The following is an 18,977-nucleotide window of genomic DNA, read 5'->3' as shown; positions in this document are numbered from 1 at the left end:
TTGCTTTTAAAAAAGGGAGGTTTCCCCCAAAACCTCCATCAAACACCATCCCCTCTCTCACCCACACCGAAAACAAACCTCCCTCTTCTCTCTCTTATTAAACCATGGTCACACTCCCGTCACAATTAAACGTCATCTGACTACCCATAATTAGTGCAGACCGGTACGTGGTTGAGATATCATTAACGAATGCAACGCGCACGGTGGGGTTTAGTGTCTGTGACCAGTCTTGGACGTATGTGTCTTGGATTTTGGATTCCTCGAAATTCACGACGAGTTTTAGTTTCGGGAAGGTGGCGAAATTTGATGCTGATAGTGTCTAGAGAAAAGGTAATAAAGTGTGAGAAGATGTCCCTAGGACTCAAACACGGGGAGAGAGAAGGAATGAGGAGAAAAAGTCTCATATGCAGCAACATCATGCATGAGCTGCATGGTTCTGTCTTTACATATGCTAACGATCAGACACTTTTTTTACCTGTTGCCACCACGCTTGTTTCACATTCAGCTCTGCAGCACCGGCAGCTGTACCGTTACGTATCACTGGTGCTCCGGATTCTGGGAAGCAGAAAGGTTTGTTCTTTTGCAATGCGAATCTCTGTTGTGAAAAAGGCATACATTGTCATTAGATATCTGGAAATGGTAGAAGAAATGACAGCAACAAAAAAAGAATTCAAACGAGAGGTATGTGTTGCCCTGTGGGAGTCAACATTTCGCAACAACCAGTAAAGAAGTTTCGTGCATTAAGCTCCAGAAAAAGTCCCGTTTCTTGACATTTTTCAGGACACTCACATTATAAAAGTTGTGCAAGGCAAGATTATAATTAGCATCCACGACCGTGTTTATAGCCGGGCCAGTTCCAAGCATGGCATCATGGACATATGTAGCTGGTGTTGGTACTGTACTAAATGTAGTTGGATACCAATATAACGATATTCCGACCCAATCGACGTAATCATCACCAGGATAATCTAGTAGTATTTGAAATGTGTGAAAAATCACTTATTCACCTGGATGCCATCAAGCAAGGCTTTTTTTGCATCGAAACATTTCTTACATGGTCCATAAGGATCATCAGCTTCATCAATAACACCATCCGAATTAGTATCCATAGCTTTGAAATCAGCAGTCCCGACTGGCGGTATCTGCTGGTATGCAGTCGGACTGGCGTACGGGTAATATGTTCCGATATTAGGTGCCCACACCATGGCCGTCAGATTGGTATATTTTCGCAAAATAGTCGCCATGCTCTTATATCCAGCGACATATTCCTTTATGAGAAATTGTGAGGTTTTGTTTCAAAGCGAAAAACATAGCACATTACAGTCAAAATTAAGTGGCGTGTCAAACATATCCAGCAAACTCACTGTGGGTCTCTGCCCATACGGTTCCCAATTTCCATTCATTTCGTGTCCCAACCTCAACAGTATGGGCACAGCGTATTTTGAATTAATGCTAGCACATATCTGAGCGATATTTGTAAATGTAGCTGTTGTTATCGTTGACATGTCGACTAGTGGCACCATTGTTATTTCCAGGATTGTGCCTACACCTAGTAAGAATGTTTCATATCCAAACCAGTTTAGATCTGATGCTGATTGTCCATTGAAGCCGTTATTGTCGAATGAAATCCAGGCGTTTACTACTGCGGGGGGCAGTTTATTCAGTCTGGTTGTGAGGGCGGTGGGTGTGTCGTTCTATGAGACGAGGGTGTGAGGGTTTGATCTGGGCTGTGCTTTAGGTGCAGTGAATATTTGTGGTGGTTTTACCTTCCAGTCTAACGAGAAGCCTAGAATAAAATGTACTCAATTAACCTGGAATCTAATATACTGTATAATACATATGATGTACTCACCATACATGACCCTTTGAACTGGAGGTTCTAGCCTTGCATAACCCGATCTTCCAAACGCACACGATGCACTACCCGGTATAATGACGATAGGGTTGTTGAGACCAAGCACTTCATTTTCATGAAACCTGGATAAGATCGACTTAGTATCAAGATGTTCAAAATTGAAGGTGTTGTAACGGTGGCACATTATAAGTACTAGATTCATCTGCGCAGCTAAGGTAGAGCTACTGCTACCAGCGTTGCATACACAGCAATGCAAGACACGCTATAGCACCATGCCCCGTTACATACCTCCAGACCGAGAAACTCATAAAGGCAAAACATCCCACAAGGATGCAGATAGATACCCAGACCTTGAGCCAGAAGAAGAGGGCGAGGACCTCCTTCCTGATGGCAGTACCCATATGCGTTGATGTAAGTGGCGGCACTATATCAATCTCATCTATGCTTCTAATGTGTCTTGGGTATGTCCGTTCTAGTAGATTTTTAGGGTCAAACCACCGCAGGAGATGAATGGAGACGCAGGCTGATGCAGTTGGTTGCAACGTACTGGCTATAGGGTGATACCTTGCACCTGCTAATGTACCCTGTGCTTCCCTCTCGTGTCTAAAGTTTTGCCAAGAATGTCCTAGTGTTCAGCTTGAATGGAGCAACTTGAATGGAGCAAGGCAAAAGTAGCACTAAAACGACTGATATCAATATCGATCACTGACGTAGTAGAATACAGAATATTATTGAGAATTAATATTCTACTGCAGATCCACCTCACAATTAGCTATAACCAGTCCTGTCGTATGATGGTTATGGTGTTTTTGCTTGGTTTGAGCAATGTTGGGGTTTTACCTTTAAAGTCTATTATAAGTGGCCAATAGCACGTCCAATGAATAAATTATCAAGGATTCAAGCGTACTGTACACGTATGCGATCTCTTCCATTATTGCAAACTTCACACTTAATTGACATTCAACACAGAAACACTCGATATAACAACAATCATGAATCGAGACAAGAGAAGGTCCGCATCTCCACATCGCGACAACCGACCATCGAAAAGACAGAGGAGCTCATCTCCTCCTCCTCCTCGTCGACAAGAAACACGGGAAGACAGAGAGCGAGATCGAGATGCTGTTGGTCGTGACGCCAGTGGAAACTCTTGGGGGAAACAATCGGATCATGGTATGAATGTGTTATATATCGAGTACACGTCGTGTTGCCTTGCTACGAGTACTGTTGGAGAGACATCAACCAACATTTTGACAAACACATAACTCACTTTTCATGCTAAACTAGATACCTCAAGGGATAGAGGCAATGCATCATCATCTACAGTAGCACGTGGAGCTGCTGATCAGCATCCTGTTCGTGGTGTGCATGCTCAACGTGTCGAGTAAGTATCGTGTGTGTCAACCCAGAACCCAAGTGTTCATTACTGTTCGAATGGTTTTTTTCTCGTTGTTTGGTATATACTCATTCCACTACCTTGACAGGTCGCAAGAAGGAAGAGACGGATGGGAAGCCCCACCAACAATCGCAAAGGAAGAACCAAACTATGTACCCTCTGGAAAACTAGCTGCAGACCAAAACACATACAAGGGTGTCGTGCTCAAATACTCGGAGCCTGTTGAAGCCAGGAAATCATCAAAGAAGTGGAGGTTGTATGTGTTTAAGGGCAAGGAACAAGTTGGTATGTTCATTTGCCGAAATTAGACTCCCTTTTTTTCACATTTGGTTTGCCTCGACACAGGACGTGTTGTAGCGGAAAATATGTTCCTGGATACGATTGATAACGTGCTTACCACTTTTCTCCTTTTCTTCCTTTCTAGATTTATTACATGTACATCGCCAAAGTGCTTACCTGATTGGACGAGAACGACTCGTAGCTGATATACCGATAGATCACCCTTCCTGCTCAAAACAACATGCAGTACTACAGTATCGTCAAGTCCAGGAAAAGAATGATTTGGGAGATTCTACTCGTATCACAAAGTAAGATATGCTTGGACGTAACTGCTTTTTTATTTGAGTGTTCCTTCAACAAAAAAATGGTGTCGTTTTGTTTGGTAATGTTTACTAACAAATGCTCTCCTCTGTAGACCATACGTGATTGATTTAGAATCAGCAAACGGCACATTCCTAAATGGTGACAAGATTGATGCATCACGGTATTATGAATTGAAGGCTGGTGATAATATCCGTTTTGGATTTTCGAGTAGAGAGTATGTTATATTGCCGGAAGATGCTGCCTCATGAAACAAATTGGTTGCATTACGAAGGATAGGATCAACTGTTTTGTTATCTATCTATTGTAAATACAGATTGTTGAGCCAAAGACATCGGTGCGTATTGCTTTGTCTGAAATTCTTCTCCAACTCGTCCTCGTAAATCTACCAGAACTCGCGACATTTCATACTCGTATGCTTTGATTGTATTTACTAGGGTTATAACTGATACTTGATACAAGACGTGACTATGTAAAATGCAGTTGAATCTGACATATAAGCTATGGTAGCATCAGATATGCACAAAAATGATTCCTCCACTTGCCCTTCACTTGACGCAAACCTACTACTACAACTTGAATGCCCCACACATACCCCTCTAGCACCTCCTAAACTTTACCAACACCCTCCTTCTTCTTGCTAGCCTCCACGACATACCTAAACTTCCCTTTTCCAGCAGCACCACATCCAGTGACCATGCTCCTGAGCTGCCCATTCAACCAAGTAACAAACGAAGCATTGCAAAACACCACAACATTCATTTCTTCCACACAACCACGTTGCACAACTTCAACAACAAGTTGTTTCAACGCAACGAGATCTTGATGGCCCAATGAAAACATACGACCACCAGATCTGCCCACCACAAATTCGTATTGCAGATGTAGCGTCATGCGTTTCAACTCCTTTGGCAAGCTTTCACGTAAATCATCAAATTGGCGTTGTCGAGACAGATCGCTTTGAACAACGGCGTGTAGACCATGTTCAAGACCTGTTACAGGTGAGAATTTGATTTCGACGATTTGCAAGTTTTGAAAGAAGGGTGTTATATAGAAATCCAAATGGGGGTCGAGGATTACACTCATAGTTTTGATGCACGAGGGTAGTTCTTGGATTTGGATTGGTGGGTGTGTGTACATTGTGGTATCGTCCTCGACTTGGATTATGGCAGGGTTTGTAAAGTGGATTGTGTGGACTTGGGGAGAGTAGCGGACTAGCATTTCGAGGACAGCTAGGTTGTCGTATAGGATGTGGTTTTCTCCAAAGTTGATGTTGAGGGTGTGGACAGAGTCAGGGATGCATGTGAATACGTCGTCACATTCCATCCACCTAAGGCAAGATAGAGGAAGATGTAAGTTGATTGTGCCTCAATCCATAATGTGAAGATGCCCTTTTTTGTCATTCTGTATACTTTACCCTTCACCAACAATATCAAGCACTTCAACCCCACACAAGTTGCCAAACCAATCACCCTCATCAACTTCAATACTCTTGGGCATAGTGACAGATAGACGGCGTATATCCCGTCCATTCATAATCTCTGGAATAGCTGCAATATTGGTTGACGAATAGTTTATATTTACTGCGACGTTATGGAGAGTTCGAGCGATATCTTGCAAGAGTAGCTTTTCGTATTGCATGGATGCTGGAAGGATTTCGAATGGGTAGATGTCTATTGAGTTGATCATGAATCGCGTGTGGGAGAGACCGAGACTGTTGCAGAGCTTCTTTTGGGATTGACGAGTGTCGGACTTTGAGTAGAAGATGTTTAGTGCTCTGTCTCCCATCTAGAAAAGGGGTTGACGGGTTAATTGTCTGAAGGAGAAAAAAACGATAACACAACCGAGAATGCATTTTGTTTCAAATGATTTGAGCTTACTGGCTGTACAGAGATCTCATCTTCTTCTTTTGTAAAGACCAAGTGCTTGGACAACGTAGTGCACAATATGACCTACACACGGTGTGAGTGCTCAGTTCCAAATGTCCTGCTCAGTCGTTCCCAAGACACTGCAGCACTTTCAATGCGACCATTCCATCCCGCTAGCATCCCGACTTACATCAAAAGCACCATACGAGACCTTGACACCCGCAATCTCTGTAATCCAGTCATTCTTATACTCCAACCACATATCATAGACATCGTCATTACAACCCGGGAGCTCGACCATCTTGTTGGTAGCAGCAGCCAAGACGTCCGAGGAAGAAGGATTTCCAATATGTAGATGGACTCGACAAGCGACAGGTAGATCAGATATAATGTCGCGAACTGAGCGAGATAGACGACGAAGGCGGAAACATTCCTTTGGTGGGAGGTAGGAAGCGATGATGGAGACTAGTTCAGGGAGGATGTCTGCAAACGTTTCTGGTGTTGAAAAGGTAATTGGAGGGGTAAGCTTCATGATGATCAAATGTACTGCAGAAAAGATGATGAAATAAATAACACGAGCTAATTGAACTTACTATGGGAGGGCGGCATTTGGTTGTAAGGAGGATTGCTCTTGGGAGGAGAGTAAGCCTTGATAGCTGTCTTGCCTCGACTACTGGCCCTCATCGCTTGAAAATAGAGTGCGAGAAAATAACAGGTGATTATCGGATGTTCCAACATTGGTGAAGACTCTGCGAGGTGGATGAATTTATGGACGTGTCTCTACGCGTTATTTTAAAGAACATAATTGATTGAGTTGATTGAGTACTCGTCTTGGTGTTTCTTTGTCATTGTGAACAGTTTGTATCAATCAAAACATCGTGTTGGAACACAGAACAAAAAACTCACAACTCACATCGCTGCTCCGAACGATTCAACTTCAATTGACTAACCACTCAATTTCAATTTTACAGCTAGGTACAATGGTTGAATGCGAATTCTATTTTGTACCCTTCTTGGAACTCACTCGCTCCAAAGCTCCTCATGTGCTTGTGGACAACACAGAACCCATACATGGCACCTTACTATCACTAAGTCATTCAACACGCAGTGGGTGCCCAGATTATCTGAAAGCTGACTTGTCTACGGAATCAGCATTCAAGTTTATTCAACATCCAACCGCAGTCACTGATTTGGTTGCTAGAGCTGGCACGAGTAAAATACCTGTTTCCAACAATCATTTTGATGGTATGGTTGTGTCTTGAGAAGAACAAAAGTTGCTGTGCTTCATGCTTTGTGTGAGACATCGCTTTTTTTGTTGCTCATAAACAAACCTTCTCTTAGACGATGGAGTACTCTCAATGCTAGTCCTACTCGACCCTCACTTTGCACTACAACGCAAGGAACTCATTATTGATATGGCACGGTGTGGTGACTTCAACAATTACAAAACTTTCGACGATGCGCCGAAATTCGTGGCTATTATACGCAGTTTCTTCAAGTTCCCAGAAAATGCAGAGTCGGATGAAGCCATGCATGCCTGGTTTGACGATTGCTATAAGGAAATACTGCCGCTTGTCAAGGATATGATTGGGAATTTGGACAAGTATAAGACGTATTGGGAGAAGGATGAGAGCTTACGAAAGGTGAGTTGATAATACTTGGACATGTTTTTTACCTTTGACGTTTTAACCTTTACAATGCACTCTCCATAGGAAACTCAAACCATGCTGGCTTCTGGTCGTATAAGGCTGGATCGTCATGAAGACATTGACTTTTGTGTAGTCTCTATACCGGACGATGTAAAGGACTATAGCTTCATTCCGATCACGAATGCCATACCACGTGGTCGTGACTTGTATCGTATACTGGTCTGCCATGGTGAAAAGTACGAGTTGAAATACCGGTATAATACGCGCTTACATGTTGTTACTCCTTTCTCCTTTTTTTCTGCCCTCATGCCTTCACATGAAACTTAGATACGAATCAGTAGTCGACTATCAATCACTCCCAAAGCCATTGCCACGCGTCCCTTTGGATTCTCTAGCAAATCTGCTGAATGATTTGGAGAAATCACGGTCGAATGGCACGTCGTCGTGTCTGTGGGGTGGACATTTTGACGATATTGGACATGGAGCCTTTACAAATAGCTCTGTTACGTGTCTATTACGAGAAAGTATAGTTGCTGTCATAGTCAAATTTTATCGTGAAGCTTTATAATTGATGTAGTATGTTGTTTTACCTGAGATTAAATTTGTTTGTTGTAATGATCTGTGACCTTCGCGTGAATGCTTTATTTGTAAAGTCCCAAATTACACGTAAATGTTGCCTGCATCGCTCCCGAAATGACGTGTGTAAAGCTTGATCACCATGTTTTTTCGCACAGTCTGCGATCAACACTACAAACACACACACATGGAATCGCCGATAGAATGGAAGCAGCACATGGAAGCCGTGCTGCCGAGCTTCTTGAACAGGGAACTGGAAACTAGTAAGCCCCTTCTCCTTCTCTCCTGTTAAAAAAGCTGGATCTTTTTTTTCAGCGAGTTTCAGCTTGCTCACCTGTTTTGTTTCTATTTCCTAGTGCAAGCATGGGTGACTGAAGTTCCTCTCGTTCGAGTCAGCAAGTTCTTAGAGTACGTTATCAACCGATGCAGCTGTTTGAGGCTCTTGGGGTTAGCTTGTTAATCACACATTCTGGCAAATAGTTTGGTCAATCGACAGTTCCCAGGAGGTGACTTCAGAGTCGGGCATCTGAAACGTGTTAGGAGGGCACACGGTGATTCAATTGGTATGTGGATCCTCAATCTGCTTCTTGAGATCTTGGTTGCCAAAAAAAGAGGCATACCACTAGGGTAGATATCATTCCTGATCTTAAAACTCACTATCCATATGATGCTTATAGCTCCAGCCATGGTCCTAATCGCCCCAACTCTGGAAGTTGAAGAACCTGAAATCCTCACCTTCTTACGGAATACATGTGCGCTGGACTCGCAGCCGCGTGTAGTCACTGTGCCGAGACATGCTGCTATTACAAGACAGGAATTGGAACAAGCAATACAGTTTTGGCCCGTTACTTTTCGAGAATTTCCGTAAGTTGTGTTTGTGTTGTTGAAGAGAGACATTTCTTGCTGTTGAGAAAAGAGACATGAACTCATGCTTTGCCTGTATCTTTTCTCTTTTTCGACTCTTGTTCATAGTATGCCTGTGATACAGACTGAAGAGTTTCGAATCATAAGAAAGAGAATGGCTATGGCTATACGGCAGGCTGAATATGGGAGGTCGCATGGGCAGGTAAACCAATCCATCCTTTGCTGTACCTTTTTTTGCCTTTTGTTAATCCCAAACACTCACACATTCCATATTCTCTCTAGCTCGGAATTGGAGCAATAATAGTAGACCCATCAACATCATCAGTCCTCGCAGCTTGTTACGACAAGCGTAAATCACATCCTTTACATCATTGTGCTATGATGGCGATAGCCCAAGTAGCTGAACGAGAAAGAAGGAAGAGAGGCATTGAGCAGATTCCGCAACATCATTATAGTAACAATAGTATGAGCAATGGAAATGGGAATGGCCACTCGCAGTATGCCAATGGCACAGCAAATGGAATGACGAATGGACATGCACACGTGTGTCCGATAAGTGAAGAAGAGATGGGTCGTTTGGGATACTATTGTACTGGATACGAACTTTATATTACGAGAGAGCCTTGTATCATGTAAGTTGGCTTGTGAACTCTGTTGGAAGATGACAAGCTGATGTCGTCGGTTTTTTCTGCATTAGGTGCTCGATGGCTCTTGTACATTCACGCATATCACGAGTATTCTATGGCTTCCCAACACCTGGAGGGGGTCTCGGAACTGAACTACAAGTACATACCCATCCGCTGCTGAATCACAAGTTTACCGTTTTTCGAGGACTTGATCAGGATGAATGTGAAAAGGTATTTGAGGATGGGCGGTACTCTCCTGTGCCAACAGAGAATGGAATTGAGAATGGTCACGTTGTTGTTGGGAATGGGAATGCAAACCATCATGTTGGAAATGGAATTGCCAACATTCATATTGGGAATGGTATGAATGGGAAGTTGGACTCCTGAAACTGGCTGAGCTAGTAATAATAAGGTCTTTAGCGAGTACTGTAGATTTTTTTAGCCAGCTCGCTATTATTTTAGATGTAGCAAAGTGGCTGTTATATTATTTTTGTTTTGCATAACTGAATACACACTGTATTTGCATGTTTGAAACGCGATTGAGTGGACTTTATCGACGTGTGTCGTGAATTCTTCTTTAGCAAAAACCAAACATCATCCAATAATGAGTAGTGGATTTGGTACCAACGGAGGGCGAGGCCGGTGTTTCTCCTTCTTCCAGGAGTTTGCTAAATGCTATGTCGGGGCTATAGACCCAAAGGGCGAATGTCAATGGGCATTTGAAGATTATAGAGAATGTTTATACCATAGAAAAGAGGTATGTAAGGGAATGGGGAGCGTTGTTTGTTAGCTAGACATGAAGCGATGGTGTCATTAAGCTGTACTGCTTTGAGGTTTTTGGCTTGTGCATCGACATTTTTGCAAACACCAAACATTAGAAGATACTGACGTTTTAACATTGAATAGCTACTACGGCTCTCACTCGTACAAGAAGAATACGAAAAGAAACATTCGCCAAAGAAGGATGGTGGGATTCTTGCATCGCTGGGACTGAAAGCATGAAAAACACAGGTCGAATACCAAATTCCAACAACATCATAACATCAGACACGAACACCACCAAAACAACATACCACAATAGTAGTTTCATTTTAAAACTCAATCGCTCAAATTGTAGAATGGGAGCTTTTGGAAGGAAGAAATATAACGATGCCAGCTTTTTATGTCTTACTCAAAGGCTTATGGTACACTATGCAAGTTATCAAGTTTGGATGTGTTGTTTGTGATGGAATTCATAGATGGATTCTCTGAGAGCATATTGATCTCGCACGGGGATACAATATTAACAGAAGGTTAGGATGACAGCTCCAACTGATATTAGATTGAGTCAGGTTAGCATTCGAACGCACGTTAAGGATTTTTGTGGGTAAATTGCCACGACATTTTACCAGCAACCATCGGAGAACAGAGTACTGGTCTCGTCGAAGCCTTCATGTTCGTCCAAGTATCAAGAGCCGAAACAAAAAACAGTCGTTCTTTGGGTATTTGTATGGTAACAAGCCCAGGTCTTCCTGCGATTCTATTCTTCACTCTGCACGGGTGTTTCCCCGTCTCCTTGAACACTGTATCAAGAAGGCAAATCATTTCGACACTCACAGTTCAACCTCAAATTCTGAATATTAAAACCGACAATAGTTGAAAGAATGTTTCAATTTCAGTTTTCAAACCTCTTCAGCACTGCGGTACATCATGCAAAAGAGTGCAGGAATAAGTACAAATGAGACATGTTCTTGGAGTAGGGCGTCTATGAATTTCACCACGCGTAGAGATCTCTCTTACTCACTATCAACCCTCACTTGATCCAGATCAATTCCTCCATTAGGATGCACCGCATACACTACGGACTAGCCCACAGGCAACACCCTAACTGATTCCCCATCTGTCTAGAAGGCTGAAACCTACCGGCAACCCATCCTTGTTTCACCGAATACTGGTCTAATTAGGCTGGGCCGTCGTTCAAAGGCCGCTCAGACGTTCGTCCAACTACATTGGCCAAAAAAACGAATTGTGAAAGATACATCACAACGCAACAGTGTAGATCCGGACATAAACCACAATAGTTCAACGAATGTAGTGATGTCAGTTTATGATTCTTCTCACAAACTATGATACACAATGCAAAAGAGTTTAGCAATAACTTAAAATGGTATGTTGTTGTTGTGATTGGGAGTCTATGAATGTCGGAGAGCATTTAGCTCTCTCACCAGGAGGTAATAGTGTATCAGGAAGGCTATGAGAACGGCGACAACGACTATCAAAATGAACGATATTAGATATGGTTACCAAAGGCTTGTTTTTGCTGGTGAGTTTGGGCACTGCATTTACCAGCAACAATCGGAAGATGAAGACCCTTCCACCAGGTACTGTTCTCGGCAGCTTGAGTCCTCATTCGAAGCCTGCTTTCAAGTTCGTCCAACTATGTACGCAAAAAAAGTCATTATATTAGTAATTCCTTAAACCCAGCTTTGTGTTCTCATACCATCTGTTCACGCAGCACATCCATCCTCTTCCTCTCTTCAAGCGCATCCTTCAACTCTGTAACAGAAGACGAAGCATCTCGAGATTCACGTTCCAGTCTCGATATCTGCACAGTCAAGTCTCGAGCCTTTCGCCTACTCGACTGTAGATTCGAGCTTAGTATAGCGTTACTTTCTTGTAACTGGGTTATACGTTGTTGGATTTCCTTTAATGCGGATTCTCTTTCTGTTGTTTCCTTGATGAGGGTGGATATGTATTGTTCTTGACCGTCACATTCGGATTTATATTCTTCGATTGATTTTTGGAGGGCGGATACGTTGGCGTAGTAACTCATTGTTGATTGCGGTGAGTCGTCGTGTGAGCTGACTATTGCGTGGGAAGAGGCCAAAAGATCAGATGGAATGCAACGATGAATGCCGTCTTTTTCATACACAGAAACAAACGTACAGGTTCTTCATAGGACTCTTTTCGACGTACCTGGAGATTTTAGGGACACTGAGAGTTTACCATCTCGTAGCGCGATTTTAGCAAACTGTTGAATCAGCCCACATATTTCAACTTTTATGGCTTCAGATGAAGCTCTAAACATGAAAATACCCAGAGACGTATTCAGTTGAAACAGACTATCGTCAGATCCTACACAGAGTTGCAAAAAGTGTGAGGTAAAAAAAAAGATACCAAGTCCTGGAATTGCATCAATGGAATTGCATACCCAACAACTTTCCAATATCCAGCGTCAGACAATTCAGCACATCATCTAGCAGCTCCCACTCATCATTCCTCACTCTATCCAGATCAATTCCTCCATCAGGACGCACACTATATACTACACTCGAGTCCACAGGCAGCACTTTAACAGACTCCTGATCGATCGACAACAGCACCTGCCTTGCTGGCTGGAATCTAACAGTCAGCTCATTCAGCAAGAATATCTTAGCAACCGGGAATGTAGATCCGACTGATTTAGGAGTCTTCACGGATGGTGTTGGGAGCGACTTGATCTCCAACGACGATCTTTCAGGTTGGTTGTCCACTACGACCCGTTGTCCAACTTCGATTCTAGGTGGTATGACACGTTGGGATGTGTTGACTGCGGCCAGATCTTGGGATTTACGTACAGAGTCTTGGGATTTACGTACAGAGTCTTTACTAGGTTGTTGTTCAGAGTCGGCAGCAGTGGTTGACTTGTTTGATTTCGTTGGAGAAGCCTGAGGACTAGATGTAAACCTGTCTACGAATCTCGGTGGTGTTGTCATTGGCGATATTAACATTGATTTGGGAGTCAAGTCAGCAATGTTGTTTGCTGGTTTGATGTTTGATGTTTTCGTGTCGTCTGCACTTGACACGAGAGCTGTGACGGCGCCATTTGATTCAGACACGGCCCCTCCATTGACTGTAGCCGAGCTCATTGCCTACTATATAAAAACTAAACACTTCCAATGCACAATTTCCTAGACTATAAATAGCAGAGAGATATGGGCTATGTGCTAGTGACGTTGCTGCTAGTGGCGACATGTGCGGCTGTAATCGGCACCATCAGCTACTTTGGCAATCTCCGTAAAATGTACTGGCATGCTATTATCATTGGGTTTCTTGGCTGGTTTTTTGCATTCTCAATCATTGTCATCCTACCTATCGACTTGGCTTCGGTAAGATTATTTCTATTATATCAGTCTATATAGATCTGGTATTTTCAAAGTTGTGATCCTCGTCTTTGACTGCAAAGTTTCAACATCAAATTCAGTTTGATATCTGTCGAAGGCGGCAACAAAACATAAACTTAAACATTTATTACATTAGACTCTATATCATAATTGTCTTGAAACCGGAACTCGTGTATGCGATCAACCAATGGCCTATGTCGAGCAAGATTTCTTATGGACGTTCTGGGGTATTGTCTATTGGACGATGTTCAATCTGACCTGGTACGGATACTTTGTTTAGTTTTAATAGGAGATATGAAGCACGTTTATAGGTCATGTCATTCACACACTGTTCCTTATACAGGTTTGTGATTCCAATACAACAAACCTGGATTCGAAGTGGTGAATTCACACTTAAAGGCAAACTGAGAGAAGCAATCAAAGAAAATGTCGTCTATTATGCTGCTGTGGGAACCATAGGATTGATATTCTTGGTTTACATTGCCATCGTGAAACAATTCCAAAAGTATGGTTTGCTATGCTGAGACATTTGCCACCCTTGTTTTGCTTTGCATACTCACACTTTGCATTCAACAGGGAAGATCTAATGGCATTCGCAATGGCGGGCGCAAACGCATGGGGTTTATTCCTCATCACAATATTCATGGGTTATGGACTTGTGGAGGTACCAAGAGGATTGTGGTATTCGGCATCAACGAGATGGAAGTTGGCTCATTTGGAATTTGAAGCTCCGAAGATGAAGGAAGCTGTTATGGATGCTGAAGCTGAGGTTTATGACGTTGCCCGTGTAAGGTCCACTATGTCGAGTGGTTCGCTTTTTTTGTTGACACAAAATTACTTCAATAGGAAATCGCAATCATGTCGAAAAAGACACCATATAATCACGAATTGAGGCCGATTGTGGATCGATTGATGGAGAAGGTACTGTCAAGAAAAAGTACAAAGCCTCAATTGCAAAAGCCTCACGATCTTGGTCAAAATAGGCACCACTCGCATTGGAAGAACGAGGAGAACCCGAAGATGGAGAAGCCGCACCTGAAGTGAATGCTTCAAATCTTGCTAATCTCCATGCACGGAATAAGCGTGCCATGAAATTGTTAGAGAGAGCTCAAGCGTACGTAAAGAGCCAGCTCGTTTTTTCGCTGGTTTTGGGCTGATCAGATTCGTTATATGTTGATATTAGGCGCTATGATTTCTTGCTTCGAGATGCTTTTCTGATTCAGGATATTATAGAGCAAGAGGATAGTAGAGAGAGGTATTCTTGCATCTGTACTGTAATGCAATATTTCATTTTTTTCGCCATTACAATGCAATACTAATTCTTCCTTCTCGAACTCTTGTAGGAAATTCGTGTCAATATTTAGACCTGCTAGAGAATCGTGGTATAAGGAGTACAAGCTTCGCCTTGGTATATAGATTGAAGGTGCTTCCATTTTTTCGTCCTCTACTAACCCTCCGTTGTCGCATCTTGTCATAGATTGGGTGTGGCTCATCTGGATAAAACCCATTGTTACGAGAGGATTTGCAGTCATCTGTGCTTTTGCTTCAATCGCCATCATATGGTCAGAATCTACTTTTCAAGTGGAATCACCTAGACTGTCGATACCGGCCTTGTTGCTTTTCAATCCAGACATATCTTATGGTGTCTTGCAGGTAAAACAACAAAAATTGGAGTGAATGAAATGTGCATGAGAGCGTAGTTTTCTGACAAACATCCGCTGTATAGATGGTGTCGATATGTTTCATTCTGTATATGTGCTCTTGTGCATATACCTCATTATTCAAAGTCCAGTATTTTGATTATCTGCTTGTGGCTGAACATCATACAGATGATGGAAGTATTCTTTTCACGGCCGCTTATCTTTGGTGAGTCTGTGCTATTGAAGCAACAGCAATGCAACTGCTAATCCATCAGTTTTTGGCTCCATAGTCGATTGACATTCCCATTGTGCTACAACTTTCTCAAATTGATTGGAGATAACAACAATGCTGTCTTTGTGATGGTAATATGGCGATGCGATGAGCTTTTTTTTGTTGCTACATACACACCACACAAACTCACATATCTCTACTTTAGTTTTTGGGAGAAAGTGCCGAGCTAACTCCACTCCTTGGTGAAGGATACAACACATGGCTACCCGAAGTCATCCTCATATTCTGTGTCGTAACCTTCTTCAATCTCCATGGTCGAATACTCCGCCTCTTTAAAGTAAAAGCCTACTTTTACGAACAAGTCGACGTACACGATGAACGATCCGAAGAAGGACGATCGATTATAGAGCATGCTCGATCAATAGCCGAACGTAAAATACATCAACGAGGACCATATGCCAATGGTAATCCATCGGATCACTCACTAGGATCAGTGGAAGGTGGATTTACGAATTATCGTAGCACTACACGTGGGACAAATAACAATACAAGGGGTGCTGGTGGTGGAACGACAGAAGATTTTGTCGCAAAGTATAAAGCACGACAGGGGAATAGTAGTAATCCTAGTGAGACGTTTTCGTCTGTACGGGCAGGAGGTGGTGATTCATCACGAAGTGGAGGAAATAGTAGATTAGGTGGTGGAGCAGCTTCATCTTTATTAGGTAGTAATGAACGATTACGAGCTGCTAGTGCAGATAATACTCCCAAAGCCACAACAGGATCGGGAGTGCAGCAATCACTGAGCGGATACTTTTCTGGATTGAGTACTCGATTCAATAGTGTTGGTGGTGGTGGTGCAGGTGCTAGCCCGCCACGAGTACCTCAGAATAGTAGCAGTAATACTGGTGGTGGTGCCGGCAAGTTTCAACGGTTGCAAGAAGAGCCAACTGAACCATTGATCAACAAGTCTGCCAAGACCACTGGTAGTATGTTTTCGAGCTTTGTTGGTGGTGCTAGTGGTGGTGGGAATGGCAATGGTGGAAGCAACAACAACAATAACGGTGGTAGCAACAAGTCTTCGCCAAAAAGAAATCGTGACATGTTTGGAGATCTGTGACAAACGCATTGTATTATACGAAATTAGATGTTTTTCCATTGCACTTACTTGTAGTAAAATATATGTGAAGTAACGCGTCCAAACCGCCGCAAAAACAGGACGCTGTCAGCGCTACATGCTTGTCAGCGGAAAGCGCTGAAAAGTTTTTAGACGCACACGATGAGTACACTAGTGCATCAAGTAGGAGCCTGTAGGCGACTAATGCATCTTCCTACAGCACATCGGATGCATCCATCACGATTAGAACGCCATCTAGCATCAGTAGCATCTCCCAGCTCGTCTTCTTCTATAACCAGCAACACTGACCTCCTAACTCCAATCCCATATCAATCACGACTCGAAACCCACTACTACCAGACTATCCTCGAAGATCTCCTAGTCCTTACCTACGACCACTCCTCTCCAGACGCATCGCTCGAGCACTTATCATCAACATCGCCCGAATGGCAAAACAATCCATCATCACCAACCCCATTTATCGATTTATATAGCACGCCAAGGACAAAGCTGCCATCGTATAACGGCGGTATATCAGCTGTCACGTCGTTGATATCGAAAGAAGCGGTTGAGGTGGATTATTTTAGGGTGCCCAAACCGAAATATGGGAAATTGTATTTAAATCCGATTGACTATACGCCTGTAAAGATGGACGTGTTGAAGGCTAGGCCGCCGATACCGCCACCACCGCCGTATGCACCGGTGCCGAGCAGGATTGTGAATTTGAAGACGGTGTCGTTGAGGGTTTGGTCTAAAGAGGCTGCTTCAAACAAGTAAGGGCAAAACAAGCAGTTACACGCTGGGCAGCATTGCCATTCACATTCTCATCCACGCTCACTCTACGTAGGAATGTAATCCTATCCTGCATAATGACACTACAAGCAATAACAGGCGTCCGTGCAGAGCCGCTCTTCGCAACACAAGCCGATGTATCAAAACAAATCCGCTCAGGCATGGCTCTCGGAGCATACTGCACACTCTCTGGGCCACCAGCATTCGCCTTCCTCGATAAACTGATTACATGCGTGCTACCTCGCATGAATGACTGGGAAGGTATAAACCCAGTCGGGAACGGTAAAGGAGGAATCACATTTAAATTATCGGGACAGGCTGTTGGATTGTTTCCTGATATTGAGCCACATTTTGATTCATTCCCGAGATTGAATGATTTGGACGTGCTGATGGAGACGTCGGGGAGGACCGATGATGAAGCGGTGTTGCTATTGAGTGGGTACCAGATGCCATTTTTGGCGGTGAAGGAAGAGGTTGTTAAGAGTGCTGAGACTGGTGGGGCGTTTGATCCGTGGGCGCAATTCAGGTTCGTTGTTGTGACATTGCTCTATGTCTACATGGTTTTGTTTTTGCTTTGTGCAAGATGCAAGCGATGCAAGAAATCAATAGTGTGCAAGCGATGCAAGAAATCAATAGTGTCATGTAACGTTAACTCACCACCATCTTTATAACTATTTAGGACGAGACGAGAACGAGATACAGGCGAGTCTATGAGAAAAACCCCCGCTCCGAGTTTCTTTATCAATGTTTTTGTATTCCAACTAACATTCGTCATCCAAATCTTGCAGGAGTCATCAACAACAAGGCCGGGGGTGGAAGAGGAGCGAAACCAACAATGGCTAGCAAGAAAAAACGATAGAATGGATCCATTCTGTGCAGATTTTAGTAGGAGAAAGGCATTTGTGGGAGTCACAATCACTGTACTGTATTATATTCAAAAATGCAATCACACACACAGTAATATGATCACATAATGCTACTTGTTTGAGAACTGCGACGGTTGAAAGCCTCAATACACGACCTTCTCAGTTTTCGAAGATCACAATTACGCATCGAATAAAGCACCCTTGGCACTAGAAGTGTAGAATCGCGTATCCATGGCTGGTAGAGTCGAAAGAAATCCAAACCAGAAGAAGCTCTTGCTGAACGTCCTCAACGAAAGACGAAAGAACGTTGGCACTCACGTTCTTGGAGATGTCGATGTGGACGATTCAGCTTCGTTTTCATCAAAAGAAAATGAATCTATTCCACAATTAGTAAGTGGTGCTTTTTTTTAACAGGTTTATTATAACCGCTGGATAACTCCATCAGGAGAAACCGTGGGACAGATTTAAAGTATACGAATTACAGCTATGATGTTATCAATTAGGCATTTAAACGTAGTAATACACGTCCTTCGACGTGATAAAGCGCGACTATGTGATGCTTGTTAGGTCGATGGACCACTGCAAAGATCCGTCCGTCAGTCGAAACAGTCCTTGCCAGTGTGGTACAGAGTTGATGATGAGGTGTTTTGCTGATAACATGCGCGTGAAGAGGCGAGATGAAAAAAGGCTCCAGAGTTGTTCAGCTGTGATGTCTTGATTTCGGCAATCTCTAATCATTTGCATAGCCGTGCTGATC

The 18,977-nt window shown here is 43.1% G+C and overlaps 6 protein-coding genes across 6 annotated transcripts; 5 read left to right on the top strand and 1 right to left on the bottom strand.

Moving 5' to 3' along the window:
* Positions 1-97: 97 nt before the first annotated feature.
* On the bottom strand, positions 98-2,256 carry SmJEL517_g05038 (mannan endo-1,4-beta-mannosidase; the record flags this gene model as incomplete). Its single annotated transcript, XM_031170966.1, has 8 exons — positions 98-319; positions 476-595; positions 790-968; positions 1,055-1,268; positions 1,365-1,694; positions 1,767-1,786; positions 1,853-1,977; positions 2,144-2,256. The coding sequence occupies 8 exons, from the start codon at positions 2,254-2,256 to the stop codon at positions 98-100; spliced, it is 1,323 nt and encodes a 440-aa protein (XP_031023036.1).
* Positions 2,257-2,847: 591 nt separating this feature from the next.
* On the top strand, positions 2,848-4,102 carry SmJEL517_g05037 (uncharacterized protein; the record flags this gene model as incomplete). Its single annotated transcript, XM_031170965.1, has 5 exons — positions 2,848-3,028; positions 3,143-3,239; positions 3,340-3,536; positions 3,676-3,838; positions 3,946-4,102. The coding sequence occupies 5 exons, from the start codon at positions 2,848-2,850 to the stop codon at positions 4,100-4,102; spliced, it is 795 nt and encodes a 264-aa protein (XP_031023032.1).
* A 4,029-nt stretch (positions 4,103-8,131) lies between these two features.
* On the top strand, positions 8,132-9,821 carry SmJEL517_g05036 (uncharacterized protein; the record flags this gene model as incomplete). The annotated part of the gene is made up of 7 exons (XM_031170964.1): positions 8,132-8,207; positions 8,301-8,352; positions 8,425-8,507; positions 8,622-8,808; positions 8,917-9,010; positions 9,091-9,440; positions 9,506-9,821. 7 exons carry the CDS (start codon positions 8,132-8,134, stop codon positions 9,819-9,821), a joined length of 1,158 nt encoding a protein of 385 aa, XP_031023033.1.
* Positions 9,822-10,038: 217 nt separating this feature from the next.
* Positions 10,039-10,436, top strand: SmJEL517_g05035 (uncharacterized protein; the record flags this gene model as incomplete). Its single annotated transcript, XM_031170963.1, has 2 exons — positions 10,039-10,191; positions 10,341-10,436. 2 exons carry the CDS (start codon positions 10,039-10,041, stop codon positions 10,434-10,436), a joined length of 249 nt encoding a protein of 82 aa, XP_031023030.1.
* A 2,951-nt stretch (positions 10,437-13,387) lies between these two features.
* Positions 13,388-16,565, top strand: SmJEL517_g05034 (uncharacterized protein; the record flags this gene model as incomplete). The annotated part of the gene is made up of 12 exons (XM_031170962.1): positions 13,388-13,561; positions 13,713-13,837; positions 13,920-14,081; positions 14,153-14,363; positions 14,423-14,497; positions 14,560-14,690; positions 14,760-14,831; positions 14,920-14,984; positions 15,054-15,229; positions 15,303-15,442; positions 15,507-15,579; positions 15,654-16,565. 12 exons carry the CDS (start codon positions 13,388-13,390, stop codon positions 16,563-16,565), a joined length of 2,316 nt encoding a protein of 771 aa, XP_031023031.1.
* Positions 16,566-16,724: 159 nt separating this feature from the next.
* Positions 16,725-18,213, top strand: SmJEL517_g05033 (uncharacterized protein; the record flags this gene model as incomplete). Its single annotated transcript, XM_031170961.1, has 4 exons — positions 16,725-17,335; positions 17,410-17,880; positions 18,034-18,086; positions 18,143-18,213. 4 exons carry the CDS (start codon positions 16,725-16,727, stop codon positions 18,211-18,213), a joined length of 1,206 nt encoding a protein of 401 aa, XP_031023034.1.
* Between the last annotated feature and the right edge of the window lie 764 nt (positions 18,214-18,977).

The sequence above is a fragment of the Synchytrium microbalum genome, assembly GCF_006535985.1.
Source record: "Synchytrium microbalum strain JEL517 chromosome Unknown SmJEL517_scf0041, whole genome shotgun sequence".
Classification (NCBI taxonomy): domain Eukaryota; kingdom Fungi; phylum Chytridiomycota; class Chytridiomycetes; order Synchytriales; family Synchytriaceae; genus Synchytrium; species Synchytrium microbalum.
Note: the sequence above shows the minus strand (reverse complement) of the source record. Positions and strands in the feature narration are given on the sequence as shown.